Raw genomic sequence first — 18,278 nt, 5'->3', positions numbered from 1 at the left:
CCAAGGTCCGGTGAGGTCCTTCTGGTACCTCCCCCACAAAGGTTCAAAATTTTGAGCATCCATGAAGCTCATAAAACGCGAAATTAACATTCAACTCCTTTCAGACTTGGCACATGTTAATATTTCTTTTAACACAAGATCTGTTATAAAGATGATAGAGATCCGACCATTTCTTCCGGTACCTCCCCCACAAAGGGTAAAAGTTTTGAATAACCAAACGATTATAAAATCCGAAGTAAGCATCCCGTTCTCTTCATGTTTCACACATCCCATTACTTCTATTAACACAAGATCTGCTGCAAATATGGGATGTATCGGTCCACTTCTTCTGGCACCTCACCCACAAAGAGTCAATATTTTTAATAAACATGAAGCTCATAAAACGCAAAATTAACATCCAATTCCATTTAGACTTGATACATCTCATCATTAGAATTTCCATGAAGACATGATTTGCTATAAAGGTGGGAGGAATCAGACCGTATCTTCTGGTAACTCCACCACACAGGGTTTAAGATTTAAAAAACAAAACGCTCAAAAAAAGCGAAATAAGCCTCTAACTCTATTTAAATTTCCCACATACAAACATCTTTGTTAACACAAGATCTGTTGAGAAGATGATATATATCTGCGACCTTCTTCTGGTACCTCACACACAAAGCAAAGCAAGCAAACGAAGTCTGTCGGCAAACCCGCCTGATACTTTTTGACTTGTTTTTTTTTTTTTTTTAATTTTACATTGTGTCATCTGAAACTGGGTTAAATTCCTAAGAATCAACGTTTTTCTTAAATAATCTTTAAATGTATTAATAACTAATTGTGAAATCACAACATATTGCTTATGAATTAATTGTTTTGTATTGAAGAGGAAACACTTGCTATTTTTGAATTGATCAATACAACCCTTTGATTAGAGACGTAAAGGTCATTACTTAATAGTGAGACTATTTGATGACCACTGGCGTGGGAGGAGGGGAATTACTCCATATTTATAGAGGGGAGTCATCACATTATGCCTTCCCACAAAATTCACGCATACAAATATCTTGTATTGATTATAGGTCGTAAAGAGGTTCCCCAGGGATTTTTCTTCTCTCTCTCTCTCACTCTTTTGGTATTTCCTCCTACGCCATTGTCTATGTGTAATGGAATGACATTGCTCATACGCACCCACCGTTATCAAAATAACTGTTGGCCAACAATAAATCCAAGTTATTGTTGTTCAATCAGAACCGAACCAAATGACTACATATGTTGCAATACCACCGCCAAAAGCAACCACACACACACACACAACCAGGCAAAACCTAAACCACTAATGTCCCCCACCATTCTAAACCGAAAATGCCACATCTAAATATTTACCGCAATTAATTTTGAGTAGAACTCAAATTTCCACCTCAACTCAAAAGGAAAAATGCAACAAAAAGGAAAAACAATAAGAAAAATGGAATGAATTTTCAACATAGAGCGAGTGGTTGGTTGAGCCATACGGAAAAAACTGTGTACATGTGTAATCTAAAACCCTATGGATTGGAGATGCAAAGAGACGGACAGACAGACAGACACACGTCCGTACACATGTATTGCAAAGAATTGCAAAAATCATAAAGTCAACAACTACAACAACGGCAACAGCAACACTTACTATCGTTAAGACACTTTGTTTGTTCGCGGTTGGTTTGGCCCTGTTTCATTTTTTGTAGTGCAGCCAGCTACCCAGCCAGCCAGCAACCGGTGCAGTTCTCTGAATAGAAAACGAATTTATAAAAAGCCTACAAAATGCCTAGAAGAGAACAGTTTCATTTAAGTGGGCGTTGGAAACGGTGGTGATTTCATGTTAATCAGGCAACAAGTGCAAGAGAACCCAAAGTTTTAAGTGAGCTAAGGAAATTGAAAAGGACCTCAAAAGGACTTAAGGATAATATAAAAAAATAACCCTTAGAAGAGGGATAAGAAACGTGAAAAATAATAAACAATTTCCAATAAAAAAATAGAAAACAAATGAAAAATTTTAAGAATTTTTCCGAGAAACCCAACAAGTGCTGAAAGTGAAAACACCCCCAATAACAACAAAACACCCTAATGAGTGATTCCATTTGATGGGTTTGATGAATCGTACACAACTTTTTGACAACTCTAAAACTCTCCCCTTATCCTTTCCCCATTAAATTTTCACATCTCCCATCCCCGAGGACCTACCCGCCTTGCCTGATACTATGCAAAATACTGATGTCAACGATAATATCGATTCAACAAACAAAAAGTTTGAAACCTGGCCTGGTACTCAACCAGCCTCATTGGAGCTATTACCCAGTGCAGTGACCACAGCGGAGAGTAGTAATCCAGAATTAGTGGAATCTTCGCGTGCCATACACTCTGATCCCGAGGAAAGGCAAACCAAGGAAAAGGTTCGTTCTCGTTTCTCCTCGGCTCTAAGGAAATTATCGCGATCCACAAGGAAAAAGGACAAATCCGCGGCAATCAAAGGATCCTTGGACGCGGCTGCCTCAGATGTAATTCTGTCCAGTGATGCTGATGACATAGCCAGCGGAGAACAATTGGCGGCCACTAAAGTCAAAACAAAAAAGAAAAAATCCTCTTTATTTGGTTTGAAAAAATCCAAGGTTGCTCCCAAAAAGGATTGTGGTGAGGAGGAGCCTCAAACGTTGCGCATTTTGGAACCCCTTTTCCATGACACAGAAAATGAAGTTGTGGTGACCACAGAACGTCTATCGCCAACCGAGGGAAAACGTAAGGTGCAAATAACCATCAAGTCCAAAAAAATTGAAAAAGTGGCGGATACCGCGGATAGCACACAGAGGCGCCCAACATCACCATCTCCAAGTCCAGCGTTATCACAACCCTCACCCTCGACAACACCGACAACAACCCCACCTTTGGGCAGAGCATTGAAAAACGATAGTGACACCAACGCCACCACCACCACCCCAGCTAGGGAAGATAAAAAGAAAACACTCAAAGGTAAATTAAAAACTCAAACGTCACAGAAACCCACCACACCCACACAACCGCAAACGAAGAAAGAAGAGAAAATCGTTATCACTCAAAGTTCTAAAGATATTCCACCACGAGACAAGGCACCCGCCAAACCCTCCCGTCTAGCACAGCAGCAGCAGCCTCAACAGCCCCCTTCTACTAGTCACTCAACCTGTACCAGCAGCAATACCAACACCGGAGGTGCAGTACGCAAAACAGCAACCACCACAAGGGCAGCCATAAAATTGGTAACGGCTGCAAAATCCAAAAAGAAATCGGAGGCGAATAAAACAAACGCCGCCAAACAGCAAACAGGAGGTGGAAAAGGATCTGCCACAAAAGCCAGCGACAACAACAACTCCACCGCCGCCACCACAACGGCAGCTGCTGCTGCCGGTGACAACACCGCTTCGGATACAAAAGAAAGCGATTTAATGATAAATCCACAAAGAGGTCATAGATTTCCAAGACCTACATCAACAGAGTCTACAGATAGATCGCACGAAGCTGTGGGAACGCCAGACTCAAAGAATTCCGCAATATCAGCATCCCCGCCGTCACCACAGGCGACAACACCACTGCCAGCAACTGCAACGGCAGCCGATTCAAATCTAACGCCGCCCAACAACCCAGCCACCCAACCGCAAAGAAACGAAATTCAATCTGTAACAGATTCGTTGTCTGCAACCAACGCTTCATTGCCAGCCAATCAAGCATCTCCGTCAGCGCATCAGCAGACGTCGACGCCACCGCCGCCGCCCCAACAGCCATCGCCTACATCTCAAGATAAATCAGTTCATATCTTAACGCCAAATCAAACAGACGATCACATCTCGTTAGCGGAAAGCGCCCAACCCAGTGCAACATCAACGGAAGACATAACACCCAAGGATACAACATCCGTCCATCCAACGGTACGCTTCACCCTGGGCAATCGTGTACGACCACCGCTGATTATTGCCAAACAGCTAGCCTACGAACCCTCATCGCAGGAGCCCTATTCCATTGAACATCACAGTGACGACGACGATTCAGACGATACGCCCGACAGTGACGACAGTCGTCGACGACGCATCCGTTATATTGCCACCACACCATCGGGTGAAAACGAACCGCCCACACTCTATGACGAATTCGATAATCTCGAATTGAAGCATAAATATTTCCGTTATCATTCGGGCGTCAGTGATCTGTCATTGGATTCGCACAACAACGAGGATATACAGAAATTGAGTACGGAATTACAGCAACAGATGCCCGCATTCGGAGACTTGACAATGGATCAGGAATGTGAACCGGTAAGCCAGATGTGTATATGGGAGTATAAAAACAGAGAAAAAAGGATATTTGGTTGTTCTATGTTGTGTTTTCAAATCAATGGTAATGTTAAGTTGCAATGGCGCCCAATGAGGGGACAAACATTTTTTTATTTTTCTACCCTCCACCATACATAGTATGGAGGGTATAGTAAGTTCGTCAATCAGTTTGTATCTCATCGAATTAATAATTTTAGACATAAGGAGGTATCTATATTCTCGATCAGGGTAAAATTCTAAGACGATAGGAAGCCAAAATTTTGCACCGATCTGTCTTTTGTCTGCAGCCAAGTCAAAATACCCCCGAAAATACCGAATTTTGATGATTTTAGCCACAGTTTTCAATGGAATTGTCTGAAATTTTAAACAAGGAGTTCCTTCAGAGTACTTCACCCCCTGTAAGAGATATCATATACCCCATATAACGGTACCTCCCGATATTCGGTATTTTTATAATTTTAGTCACATTTTTCAATTGAATTGTCTCAAAATCCACACAAGGAGTTCCTTCTGAGTACTTTAACCCCTGTAAGAGATTTGTCTACATAAATCCACGATATCGTATATTCCCCATATGGCGGTACCTCCGAAATTCGGTATTTTGATGATTGTAGCCACGTTTTTTAATTAAATTGTCTGAATTCACACAAGGAGTTCTTTTAAGTACTTTCCACCCTGTAAGAGAATTTTCGATATAGGTTCACGAAATCGTAAATCCCCTATATAACGGTACCTCCCGATATTCGGTATTTTCATGAGTTTAGGCAAATTTTTAATGAAATCGTTTGAAAATCCACACAAGCAGTTCCTTCTGAGTACTCTATTCCCTGGAAGAGAATTGTCTATATAGATCCACGATATCGTATATCCCCCATATAACGGTACCCACCGATATTCGATATTTTGATGATTGTAGCCAAAATGTTCAATGGAATTGTCTGACAATCCACACCAGGAGTTACTTCTGAGTTCTTCATCCCCTGGAAGAGAATTGTCTATTCAGGTCCACGATATGGTATATCCCCCATATAAAGATGCCTCGCCATATTCTGTATTATAATGATTTTAGGGACATTATTCTCCGGAGTTGTCTCAAATTTCGTATTTCGAATTCGTAATGGGCTCTACAGCCTATGCAAGCCCATGTCTTCGTATAGCCACAACGGCACCTCCCGATATTCGCTTTTTTTGACGATTTTAGAGACATTATTCACCGGATTTGTTCGAAATTTCGCATTTAGACTTCGTAATGCAGGTCCAGGTCTTCGTATAGGCCCCATATATTTGTACCTCCCTATACTCAGTATTTTGACGATTTCAGGTATAATATTCACCGAAATTGTTTGAATTTTCCTTTTTGAAGTTCCTTATAGGTACTGCAGTCTGTGACAGAAAATTGTTTATGCAGGTCCAGGTCTTCGTATAGCCCCGGCTATATTTGGTATTTTTAAGATTTTAACATAATTTTTAACGGATTTTATTTATTTATTTATTTATATGTTTTTTTTTTTTTTTTTTTTTTTGAAAATTTCCAAATTCCGTCCAAATTGTGGAGGGTATCAAAGCTATGCTCCATCTTCAGTTTCACCAACACCTATAAGCTGAAATTTCCTACCCTCAGATTTGAGTTTTCATTAGGTTTTTGGTCTAGGATCACTTTCATATTGCGACTTCTACCTCTTATCCTTGTCCAATTAAAGGTTAATTTAAAGCCTTGGGTTGAACGAGGGTTTCATTTAGAAGACATTTTCCCTCCAAGAAAACACTCATAGATTTCATGCTATTTTTAAGACAATCGCTTTCGGTTGCCATATCTCAGCTTATCTTCAGAATTCTATTTGTCAAACGAAACAACACAACAAATGTCATATAAAAAGGTCCATGAACGAGATTTCCAAAACAACAAAACATTCATAGATACAGATGTGTGTAGATGACTGGAACATATTTTTGTTAGTCTGGTCGAAACTAATTCCACGGAGATAAAATGTTTTTGTTGTTTATCTTTCAACCAAAAATTACATATGTACGAGTTCGGTTAATTTTGTATGTTGTCAAATATTTGTTTAGATCTACAAAACAATCCCTAATCTTATGTTTGATGGAATACTACGATTCAAATGTAGACAAAGAAATAATTCGTATTACTGCGTGATAAGAAAAATTGAAATAGAAGCATGATTGTGGCGGACTATAGTAGATTCTGAAGGTATACGTAAGAAGCTAAATGAAAAAAAATAATATTTTACTAGCTTAATCCCCATGGTCCAATTTAAGGTAACCTAATTTCAAATAATTTCTCGCTTCCCATTTTTATACCATCCACCATTCTATGCTTTGTCATTCCGTTTGTGACTCCTCGAAATATTCATGATTTGGCTATATTTTGCACACATGCGTATTTTGCCAGTTAAGTTCGTAAATAGTCCACGTTTTCGAAAAGCCCCCATATAACGGTACCTCCCAATATTTGGTATTTTGATGATTTTTGAGACATTATTCACCCGATTTTTTTCAAATTTCGTATTTGAAGATTTAATGAGTACTACAGCCTATTACAAAAAATTGCTTATGCAGGTCCACGACTTCGAATAGCCCCGCATAAAGGTCATCATTTAACTGTTTTTTCGGAGTTTTTTTTTTTTTTGAAAATTTTTATTTTTGGTATTGGAAATAGACTATATATAGGATTTTTGGGTGTTTTAGACACAATTTAAGACTCCCTATCGATTTAGCAATGTCCGTCTTTGGAAATCACTCCAACTTCTTGACGAAATTAAGAAGTGATAAAACTTTACTCAAATTTGTTTTAGGTCTGCAGGTATTGAAAATAGGCTATATATATACGTCTTGGTATAGGATTTATGGGTGTTTTAGTCATAACATCAAACCGAATTTGCTGTAAATAAGGAGTATGACCTCATAATATAACTGTATCTCCAGATATTCTGTATTTTGATGATGTGTGTCACACTTTTCTCCAGAATTGCTTCAAATGCAGCATTTGGAGATCATAACGATACCTGCCAATATCGGTACTAACAGAATTATCTCAAATTTCCTATCTAACCAAGGTCCGTATAGCCCCACATAACTGCACCTCAAGGTATTTTGGCGATTTGTGTAATACTTTTCACCGGAATTGTTTCAAATTTGGTATATAGAGTTCGTAATGGGTACTATATCTTATGGCAGAGATAAAAAATAAATAAAATTTCACGTCTTCGTATAGACGTGAATTCGATATTTTGACTTTTTAGTCATACTTTTTACCAAATAATTTTAAATTCGGAATTTGTATTATTGTATTTTTTTTTTTAATTATATCGGCATTTTCAACGTTTTTTTACATTTTGCTGCAAGGTCATTCCAAAGAGTATTTACCCGGCCTAACATAGCTCCTTCTTAACCGTACACCACAAGGTGGTCAGGGTACAAAGTGCAGGTCGCATTTATTACCTGACCCAGATTAAATTTTGCACAAGTCCTTTGTTTGACCATATTGAAATTGGAGATAGTCAGTCAAAATTTAGATACAGTTCCCGTCTTTATTGTGCACCAAACGTGTAATATCAGCCCAAATAATATGGAATTATGCATTACGATCAAATTAAGCCTGGAAATAAGTATTTCAAATGTGATCGAAATCGGTTCAGATATAGCCATATCTCCCATATATATTGTTCATCAGATTTGATATTTTTGTCCTCCGCGGCCGTAATATGCACTCCGTAACAATGATATTTGGGGAAATATATCATATACAGCACAGAAATACCTTTCCTAAATTTTATCGGGATCGGCTCAGATTTAGATATAGCTCCCATATATATCTTCGTCCGATTTGTTTTTTATTGTGCACCAAATGTATAATATTAGACCTAATAGGTTGGAATGTGGCACTATGTCAAATTTGGTGAAAATCGGTTCAGATATAGCTATAGCTCTCATATATATTGTTCATCCAATTTTTTATATTTTTTATTCTACTAAATATACAAAGGGGTGTAGGGTATCAAAAAGCCTCGCGCAAAATTTAGACTTTCTTTATTGGTTTACATGTTATTTCTATCATGGTGAAATCCTCGACATATCTAGAGTATTATTATAAATTTGGAAATACAAAAGCCCTAGTCCATAATTCGGACCAAAGGGAAGAATCGTCTTATATTTCGAAATACTTCTACTATGTACTTTCTTGGTTCCCAAAAAATTCTTTGAGTATAATAACTAATAAACTATTTTTTAATGAATCTTTTTAAAGAAATAGTTCCCATATTCACCCACTTAATTTATAAATAGGATAAGAATATTGTAGATTTTTATTTTTTTTCTCCAAAATATACGTAACCTAACATTTATCACCCCCATCTAACAAAAGGTTCAACGACTTGAGGTAAACTCTGCGGCATCGGTTATGTGAAAATATTTATTTCCTCTTCCTTACATTTCATTTTCAGAAATATCAACACTTATATTTAAATCACATTTATCTGCAGCTAATCACTGGCAAACATTGATTTCTTTCCTCTTGGTTGGTTGGCTGGCTGGCTGGCTGGCATATTAGGTGACGCCGACGTAAAGCACCAGCAACACCAACATCATGATGAAATTTGATTCCGTCTGGAAGCCTTACAACTGTAAATGACAGTCAGTTATTCCAGATTTCTCAGTTCATTTGGTCGCCATGTGTTGCTGCTGCTCATGTTGTTGTTGTTGATGATGTTGGGTTTGGTCAGGTCATTCATTTTCACGTGACGCTTTCCTTTATTTCTTCTTACCTTCTTTTGCTTGGATACTGTTTAGCATTGTGAAAATAAATTTTCTTTAGAGAGAATACAAATGAACCTTAGACAATTGGTTAGACCGGGCCAAAGGTACAGGCAAACGTATATATAATGGACAAGATGTTCTTAGAGAAGAACAGTAGCTTTTCTTCAAAAAGACCAGTATTGGAGTTTTAAATTGTTTTCCGCCACAAAATCTGCAGAAGTATTTGAAATTGAAGAAAAATATACGTTGATGTTATAAATTAAAATTTGGGTCCTTTTTTATACCTTCAGTCTACTACTTTAGGCTATATATCATTCATTCTCATGTTTAGTGATAGTTTGAACTTTGAACTCCGCAGCAATATGTTATATGAAATCTCGAACAAGTAGGAAGGAATTAAAAACTCAACGTGTGTATTCAACAATGGCGCCCAATGGGGGGGAAACAATTAAAAAGACGAGACAAAATGCTTTATGAACAGTTCATGTGACAGAAACATGTTCCTATCGAGAACTCTGCTGTAGAGCAAAAAGTGAGCAACATTTTAGAACACCAACGTATTATACCATTGAAGTTTGTTTAACTTGGCAACCCTGTTGTTATGAAATCGTTATAACAAAAAAAATCTTCTTTATGGTGGTGTCTTATATGTAAAGAAGAACTCCTTCCATTGTTATTCATATTATATCGTTTTTAAAGGATTCCAACGGAAATTAGGCAGATTCCGAGGCATTTGGGAATCTGTCTAATAGCCTTGCACTCTATTTTGAATAGAATGAATGTCAAATTTAATATAACCTTCATAGTATGATGGAGAGTATAAAAAATGGCAAAAATTATGCCCATTTTCGACAGCACTGAAGAAGACTCAAAGATCTGTTTAGAGAATAATACTTGTTCTTCGTTTTAATCACAATCTCCTATACAATTCTTAAAGAATAGCGATCGAGAGTTTTTCTCATTGAAATACTGGAGGTCCTCTTGCAAAGCAGGAAGGCTTTCTCACATAAGATCAGAAGAGGTATTCAAATAGAAGAGCTAGAGGTGTTCTTATATAAGATTTGAAGATTTTCTCATGAACGGTCCAAGTGGCTTTCTCACAGAAAAGCTGGAGGTTTTCTCACAATAGAGCTAAGCAGTTTTCTGATAGAAGATCTTGAGGTATTATTACAGAATACCTGAAATTCTTCTTATAGAAGAGCTGGAAGTATTCTATTAAGGTGCTGGTGGTCTTCACTTAGAAAATCAAAAAAAAAACTAGAGGTCTAAAAAAACTAAAGGTATTTTCATCGAAGAGCTGGAGAACTTATCTAGAATTGCTGGAACTCTTCACATAGAAAGGCTAGAGGCTTTCTTATGGAAAATCTGGAGCTTTTCAAATGGAAACGCAAGAGGCCTTTTCATAAAAGAGCGGGAGGCCTTCTCATTGACGACCTAAGCTGGAAATCTTCACATAGAAGAACTATAGGTTTTCTCATAGAAGAGTTAGATGTCTTCTCATAGAGGAGCTAGCTGAAGGCATACTCATAGAAGAGCTATCTGCAGGTCTTCTTATAGAAGAGCTAACTGAAGGTCTTCTCATAGAAGAGCTAACTGAGGGTATTTTCATAGGAAAGCTGTAGGTTTTCTCGTCAAAGAGTTAGAGGTCTTCACACAGAAGAGCTGTTGGGTTTCTCGTAAAAGAATTAGGGATCTTCTCACAGTAGAGCTGTCGGTCTTCTTATAAAAAAAACCGAAAGTATTCTCGTTGAAGAGCTAAAAGTCTCTCGTAAAAGAGCATCTCCTCTGGAAGTACAGAATCTCTTCATATATAAAGGCTAGATTTCTTCTTATAAATGACCTAAATTTTTACATAAAGAATAACCGAAGACCTTCTCTTGGAAGTGCTAGAGGTCTAATTCTTGAAGAGCTAGTGTTTTTTAAACTTGGAGGATTTCTTATAAAAGTTAGGCCTTATTCGTACAAGAAAGGTATCATTTTTGTAAGAAGTCCTCCAGTTCTTCCGTACTAGATATTCCAAGACGTTTGGCCTTTTTCTGTTAAGAACTCTAACACATTCGGAGAAGATCTCCGACCAATGGGTTTTCTCAGAGAAAAGCACCGTTCCCGTTCTCTCAGAGCGAGAGTTACATTTCTTCCCTCTTACTAATTTTACCACTAAAAAAGTGCGAAGACAACACATATGTTAGCATATGCTCTGTTCCAGAACCTGCAAGAATATAATATTGTTTTCTTTTAGGAAAATGGGTTATACTAAAAATGTGTACATTCTTGCAATTCTGGAACAGCCCTATCGGCTTACCTTGTATGATTTTGCTACGGTTCCAAGCAGTTCGCGCTAACCTTGTTTGGCTGTAGAAACGTTAATTTCTTTCCTTTTGCCACAATCGAATTGACACTTTTCTTTTTCTTCGCATATTTTTTCCCTGGCCCTCAAGACACCCGAAAGGGCAGTTAATAGCCGAGCAAGTTCTAAATGTCTTATGTCCGTCCGTCTAAGAAGCTTATATAAGACTTAAGCCAATAATTACACACTTTTGATATGTAGTTAATATCTCATCATTGATTTGAACTATTAAACGATGAAGTTAGTTTGTATTGAATACTGAAGAGTGGCAAATCGAAAGTTTGGGCTGTAACCACAAAAAAGCCATGAATTTTTAATAATTTTTATTTCAGCTGGATAAATTTATCCCAACATTATGCTAAAATACCTTTATTTACATTTCAATTTCTCTTTGCTTTCAGACTATAATGACATCAGCAAATGCCGAAAAACGCGAGCATCTCTATAAAATTCTAGTCATCGGTGAGCTGGGCACGGGCAAGACATCGTTCATCAAACGTTATGTCCATCAGTTTTTCAGTCAAAACTATCGGGCAACAATCGGTGTTGACTTTGCCTTGAAGGTTCTGCACTGGGATCCCAACACCATTGTACGCCTTCAATTGTGGGATATTGCCGGACAGGAACGTTTCGGCAATATGACCCGAGTGTATTACAAAGAAGCCGTCGGTGCCTTTATTGTATTCGATGTGACACGCAGCGGTACATTCGATTGTGTTAGTAAATGGAAAGAGGATTTAGACTCGAAAGTTCAGCTGCCGGATGGCAGTCCGATTCCATGTATATTGCTGGCCAATAAGGTAGGTGAAGCGAATCAATGAGCCCACTATTTCTTTCCAATTTCCTTAAAATTAGAGCTCCTTATATTTTCACAAAATATCTGAACTTTTATTCTCCTTGCAGTGCGATCAAGATAAACAGGGCATGGTAACAAATGCCGAGAAAATGGATGAATATGTTAAGGAGCATGGCTTTGCTGGATGGTTCGAAACATCCGCCAAGGAGAACATTAACATAGATGAGGCAGCTAGAGCTTTAGTTAATAAGGTAAAATAAAAATTCCGCAAATTATTTTATTTAAATAATACCACAATTCTTCTCCCTTGATCTTGCAGATATTACTTAATGATAAATTGATCAGTGCCGCCGATTTAGCCGATAGCGAAAAATTCAATCTCAACCAGACCGGAGATCAGACACTAAACGATGAGAAGAGTAAATGTTCCTGTTGATTGATTGTTTGCAACAACATCAAAATGAAAATGGTTTCATGAAAGCTTTCAACAGTACCCGCTCGCTCCTGTGCATGGGGGACATTTGGACCTATGGAACATACGTTTAGAAAGGCCATTATTATTATTGGCACCAACCCTCCTCCCACTAACATTAAGTTTTATAGTATGTAGGGTCATTTTTTATATTAATATATAATCTATAATATACCGAGGAGACACACACACCCAGCTAAACATACATATATACATACTTACATACATATATAGAATAATATAGATTAGCATATAAGCAATTTTAGAAGATGAAGAATTATATCCTTGCTGTTGCAAGTGAGTCTCAGCAAGAATATGAATATTTTTATACGTATTGTCATCTCGATTTTTTTTTTGTAAGGTCCATTTTTAGCATTGTCGGAAAATTATATATACATCTAGGCCTTCTATAAGTATTCTTGAAACAGCCATTTTCCAAAATCCATTATTAATGGTTTCAATTGTCAATATTTGTTCGTCGGGATTCAGTCAGCAAAAATGTTATGAAAGAGAAGGGACATAAATGAGGGAAGAGAAGACTCTTCCGGTAGTTTAATTTTCAAAATTATTAAGCGACGGTTTCTCTATGACGATAGGAAAGTGAACTTGAACTATGAGCATTTTTTTAATTAAATAAGAATCAAAAATTTAAAAAAAAATGTAAAGAATTGATTTTTCTCTTTCAAGTTTCCTTTCGCATCGTCATAGAGAAACAGGTCTTTTTGAAAGTTTTTCTTAAGAAGTTCTTCTTTTTTACCTGTAAATGCCTTCTGCTTTAAGACAGCTCTTAGAAAGAATTATTTTATCAATAGAAAACCCTTGCTATTAAAGGCGTTGGAAAATCTTTTGAAGGTATTCTACTCCTGAAAAATGTTTAAAGAGTATTCTATTGCCGAATACCTTTAGTATACATTTTTGGATCCGAAAGATCTGGATCTTTAAAATAACGATTTTCAGTCTATGTTCTTTCTTTCATAAATTTTGTTTGTATCTGAAACCCAACTAATTTTATTTGTTTATAAACGAATTTTATTGTAGCCATATGTTGTTTTAAACACAGTAAACAATTACAATTACAGTAAACAATTACATGTATACAAACTAACATTTTAATGAGATAATTACAAAAAAATGTTTTATCAAATACTTAAAATTAACAATTGTCTCTCAATTATTTCTCCTAACATTGGATCTTTGTATTTATTGTGTGCATTTTTTATTTTTATCTTTATATTTATGAAAAAAATGTGTTTATTTGTTGAGTTTTTTTTTATCATTTCCACTCTTTGGTTTAGATTTAAGCAAATTTGTTTTATGCTTGTATTTATTGTTTGCCTTGTTTTATATTGAAAATTAATTTGGGCCTCTTTATATCACCAAAAATTTTATAATAAAAATATCGTTTCTTTGGTGTTTACTAAATTACTATGTTTTTTATATATATACTTTAAAGGATTTACAATAAAAACAATAATAAATCTCGACAATTTTTTTCAAAATATAATCTAAGTAGATTATTAAGATATTCAATGTTTTATTTGCCAGGAAACTTGGAAGTGAGTATTATAAATTAAAAGTATGTTAAAACACTTTGATGAGGCCGATGCCACGGGCATGTCTTTAAAGGACAAATAAAGAAATTTTGTTATTTGTTTTAGAACTAAGAGCCTCATGATCCGAGAATACAGACCTTTAAAAGAACATTAATTTTTTTATACATTCGTTTTACAAACGCTTTCGGATTCCAAAAATCTGGATGCTTTAAGAAGTATTTTTAAATAACTTCCCAATCTAATTAAAATGAATTTTTAAGAAATATTTTCAAAAACTTCCAGTGCAAGAAACATAGATTTTTTAAGATGTATATTTTCAATAGCTTATCAATGACAGACTCATTAAGAAGTGTTTTTCCAGCTTGTCGCTTTTAGAATTATTTCTCTTCTATTATTTCTATTATTATTCTCTTCTATTCTGTTATTATTTCTATCAGGAGAGATGATTTTCTCAAACCTGCTCAAACCTAGATTTTTGTACCCTAGATAGTGGTAAGGCTATAATGTCTTTGTTCATGTGTTTGTAACATGGAGGAGGAAGAAAGATAGGCCCATAATTACTTTTGAAGATCTTCATAGAATCACTTTCTGAGTCGATTTATGCATCTCAGTCCGTCCATGTATTCTTTTGAACAAAATGCAGGTCCCCGAGATAAAATTTTCCAAACAAAATTTATTTGGCCCAAGGACGAACCCTATTGAAATTGGTGATAATCAGATCAGATTTAGATATAGCTCCCATATATAACTTCAACCGAATTTGGATTAATTGCAAACCAAATGGTCAATATCAGTCCAAAAGTCCTTAATTTTGGCACATCCCACCGAATTCAGTCTAGAAGTACATCAAATTTGGTGAAAATCGGTTCAGATATAGCAAATGGACTGATTTTTGACAATTACATCTGAATTCATCTTAGAAACAAATACTTCGAATTTGGTAAAAATCGATTCAGATATAGTTATATCTGCCATACATATGTTTTATACGATTTGGGGTTTTAAGTCCCTCACATGCGCAGTATGCACTCCACAACAAAGATCTTTGGTACTAGATATCAGATACAGCGCAGATTTGGATCGGTTCAGATTTGGATATAGCTCCCATATATTTTTTTATAATTTCATGTTTCTTGTGCAGCAAATGGGCTGAATTTTAGCACTTTCAGCGGAATTCCGCCTAGAAGCAAGTACATCAAATTTAGTGAAAATCTGTTCAAATACAGCTCAGAAATGCCTCGGTTAAATTTTATAGAGATCGGTTCAGATTGGGATATGGCTCCCATACTTTCAACTTTTTTAGGGTCAATTTTATGTAGCTTAACCATACACAAAGGGCCTCAAATTTATTGCCCTATACTCCTAAAAAGTTTTTCCAATTTATTGGAAAATATTCTCTTGAAAATTGAATAAGGAATGCAATTTTGCAAAAATCTAGTAGTTTTCCAATTTTCTTCGATATCATAGATGGGAAAATCGGTTATCGTAGTAAAAACTTTTACATTCTTGCAGTTCTGGAACAGACCATATTTAGTTTTTTTAGTTTAACTTAGTTGTATGCTGTTTTTATGTTGGTCACGTTGGCTTATTTATTTTGAATTGAATGAAACAAATGGAATGAAATTAAATGTTTGGTGTATAAAACCATTAATTAATTCAAAACAAATAGTTTTGTTGTGTAATTTTCAATGCATCAACGTTTAGTTATTAATAATGTAATAGCATTTATTTAAAATAAAATGACATATCATAACATAGTGTATTTAGGACAAACATTTTCTTATATTATGCAAAAGCACAACATTGTCCGTCACTTTGGCCATCTTATATGGGTTTAAAACAAAAATATTGGTTAAAAAAAAACAAGCAAAATACCCAAGAAAATAATATATTTTATGCTTAATTACCCCTCTCCTATTTACTTCATTCAGACTTTGGTATTCGAACTAATACTTCATAAGTTCTGTTATTTTTCTCCCACTCCTTATATGGAAAATAACAGCAGTGATGTGATGGATGAACTTTGCCATAACGTAATCGTCCCTCGTACATAGCTCGGCCAAAATATAATTCTTCATTGTTTTGCGTATAACCTACATGCAATGCATTTTCCGGTACATGACCATTTTCAGCTGACTCCCATTTGTACTCAGCCGTATCGCTAGCGATATACAATTGCTCAATATTGTCATCAACAAAATGTGACGCACAACCCCAGGCACAATACACTCCCTTCTTTTGGGGAACATAATAAGCTGGTAATAAATCATCCTTGTAGTATACACGGGCAGCATAGATCGCATCGCCATTTTCATCGTTATCCAACTTGAAGCCAAAGCCAGCAATCTCGGAAACACTCATGGAACTCTCCAACGGGTACCAATCGAATGTGGCCTCTGGTTCCGTATCGACATCATCCAATGGTGTGGGTTCAGAAAAATTCAAATAAATTCGATGTATCATATGACGCTGACAATTGCCACGGCACTGGGGACATGTTTTGGAATTGGACAACCAACGAGTCAGACATTTATGATGAAATACATGGCCACATCTTGTAGTACAATAAACAATGTCACTGTTTTGAAAATATTCACTGCATATAGCACAAAGGACATTTAAAGACGTGGGCGCCGACATCCTTGGAACAGGATTCTGGATATGATCTTTCTAAAGAGATGTTTTCACTTCTAACAGTCGTCTTCGTCTAAACAATCAGATGTTTATTGCACATCCATTGTGCACATATGCACATATGAAGATGATGATTAATGCACGTTTATATGTATGCATCCGAACTCTTGGAAAAACCCGAGGAACAAAAGCCAGAATCAACCACCTAGCAGATAAAAATACAATAAATAATGTATATCTGGAAATATTTCAATAATATTTATATTTTAAATATTTATTTTTTAAGCTTGATTTTTTATTAATAATTTAACAATTTCACACCAAACCGTCGCCACCGACGCCACCGGGAGAGTGAAGTAACGAACAAAGGATACTTGGCAGCACTGAAAAGAAAGACATCACTGAAAGAAAATCTTAATAAAGATGGGAATCAAAAGGGAAAGGCCGACAACATAAGTGGTTTGAACACACATTCACCAAAGGAGCGCGGAACTAGCTGTTATGTCGCAACAATGGCAACTCTGAAAAGAAAAACAGCACAAAAAGAAAATCTGAATAAAGATGGGAATCAAAACAAAAGGCTGACAACATATATTGTTGAACACATTCACTAAAAGAGCGCGGAACTAGTTGGACAAGTCTTCTTCTTTTTCTCAATACAGGTATACAAAACGAAATGATGACAAAGATAATTCTTATGCAAGCCACACACTGTACAACCGTTAGTACAACTTCATTTTGCAAGCTGCTTATGTTGAGTTAAGACCAGCCCTGCTCAAACCCGTGTTCTAGAACATGAGCCGAAAAAAGAGATAATATAAGAGAAAATTAAAATTCTCTTTTTCTTTATACTCTACGACTCCATTTAATTGTTTTTAAACATGAATGTTTGCCAAAATAATTTATAAAGCAAATGGATAAAATATATTTGTATAAATAATGACATAACATTGTTTTGTTCTTGATTTAAAAAAGCAAAGAGAAATTTGACTGTAAAGAGATATTTTTTTCTTGAGCAGTGCTGGTTAAGTCGGCATCGAAAAATGCGTATTTATTATACCATTTATTATATTTATTTTGGAATTGAAAATTTTGAATGAAAACTTGGTGAAAATTTTAAAAATTGTTGAAAACCCCTTATTTTAAAAACCTGCAATTGACGTTGTATAAGAAAACATATTTTTCTGTTTTTCTATTCGTGAATTTTAGTTATTTGGGAGTTTTCATTAGAAATAGGTATGAGCTTTTTTTTTTTTTTTGCAATGTAGCTGTTTTTCAATCAGCTAATATTACTGGATAAATTCCACTGAGAAAATATCTATGTATATAAATATTTTTTACAAAATATTACAAAAGGTATGTTCGACAACCCAATATTTTTTACAAA

At 35.9% G+C, this 18,278-nt stretch overlaps 2 protein-coding genes across 4 annotated transcripts in view; one reads left to right on the top strand and one right to left on the bottom strand.

Annotated features, from left to right (window-relative positions):
* Positions 1–14,126, top strand: part of LOC101898120 (uncharacterized) — a 35,309-nt gene extending 21,183 nt beyond the window's left edge. For 2 of the 3 annotated variants that reach the window (XM_020035001.2, XM_011292125.3), the window contains exons 3-5: positions 11,838–12,236; positions 12,340–12,483; positions 12,552–14,126. In XM_020035001.2, coding sequence (XP_019890560.1) covers positions 11,838–12,236; positions 12,340–12,483; positions 12,552–12,668 — 660 coding nt within the window. In that variant the 3' untranslated portion in view covers positions 12,669–14,126. Of the gene's footprint in view, positions 1–1,585; positions 4,299–11,837; positions 12,237–12,339; positions 12,484–12,551 lie in introns of those variants that run through there. The other variant, XM_005178292.4, reaches the window with a different exon arrangement.
* Positions 14,127–15,956: 1,830 nt separating this feature from the next.
* LOC101898299 (uncharacterized) lies at positions 15,957–17,181 on the bottom strand. Its single transcript, XM_059130764.1, has one exon. The coding sequence runs from the start codon at positions 16,895–16,897 to the stop codon at positions 16,181–16,183; it is 717 nt and encodes a 238-aa protein (XP_058986747.1). The 5' UTR covers positions 16,898–17,181; the 3' UTR covers positions 15,957–16,180.
* Positions 17,182–18,278: the final 1,097 nt, after the last annotated feature.

The sequence above is a fragment of the Musca domestica genome, unplaced genomic scaffold (genome assembly GCF_030504385.1).
Source record: "Musca domestica strain aabys unplaced genomic scaffold, Musca_domestica.polishedcontigs.V.1.1 8, whole genome shotgun sequence".
Taxonomy (NCBI): Eukaryota; Metazoa; Arthropoda; class Insecta; order Diptera; family Muscidae; genus Musca; species Musca domestica.
Note: the sequence above shows the minus strand (reverse complement) of the source record. Positions and strands in the feature narration are given on the sequence as shown.

Coding starts and splice junctions, on each gene's coding strand:
- LOC101898299 (XM_059130764.1), bottom strand. CDS start 16,897: ATGTCGGCGCCCACGTCTTTAAATGTCCTTTGTGCTATATGCAGTGAA.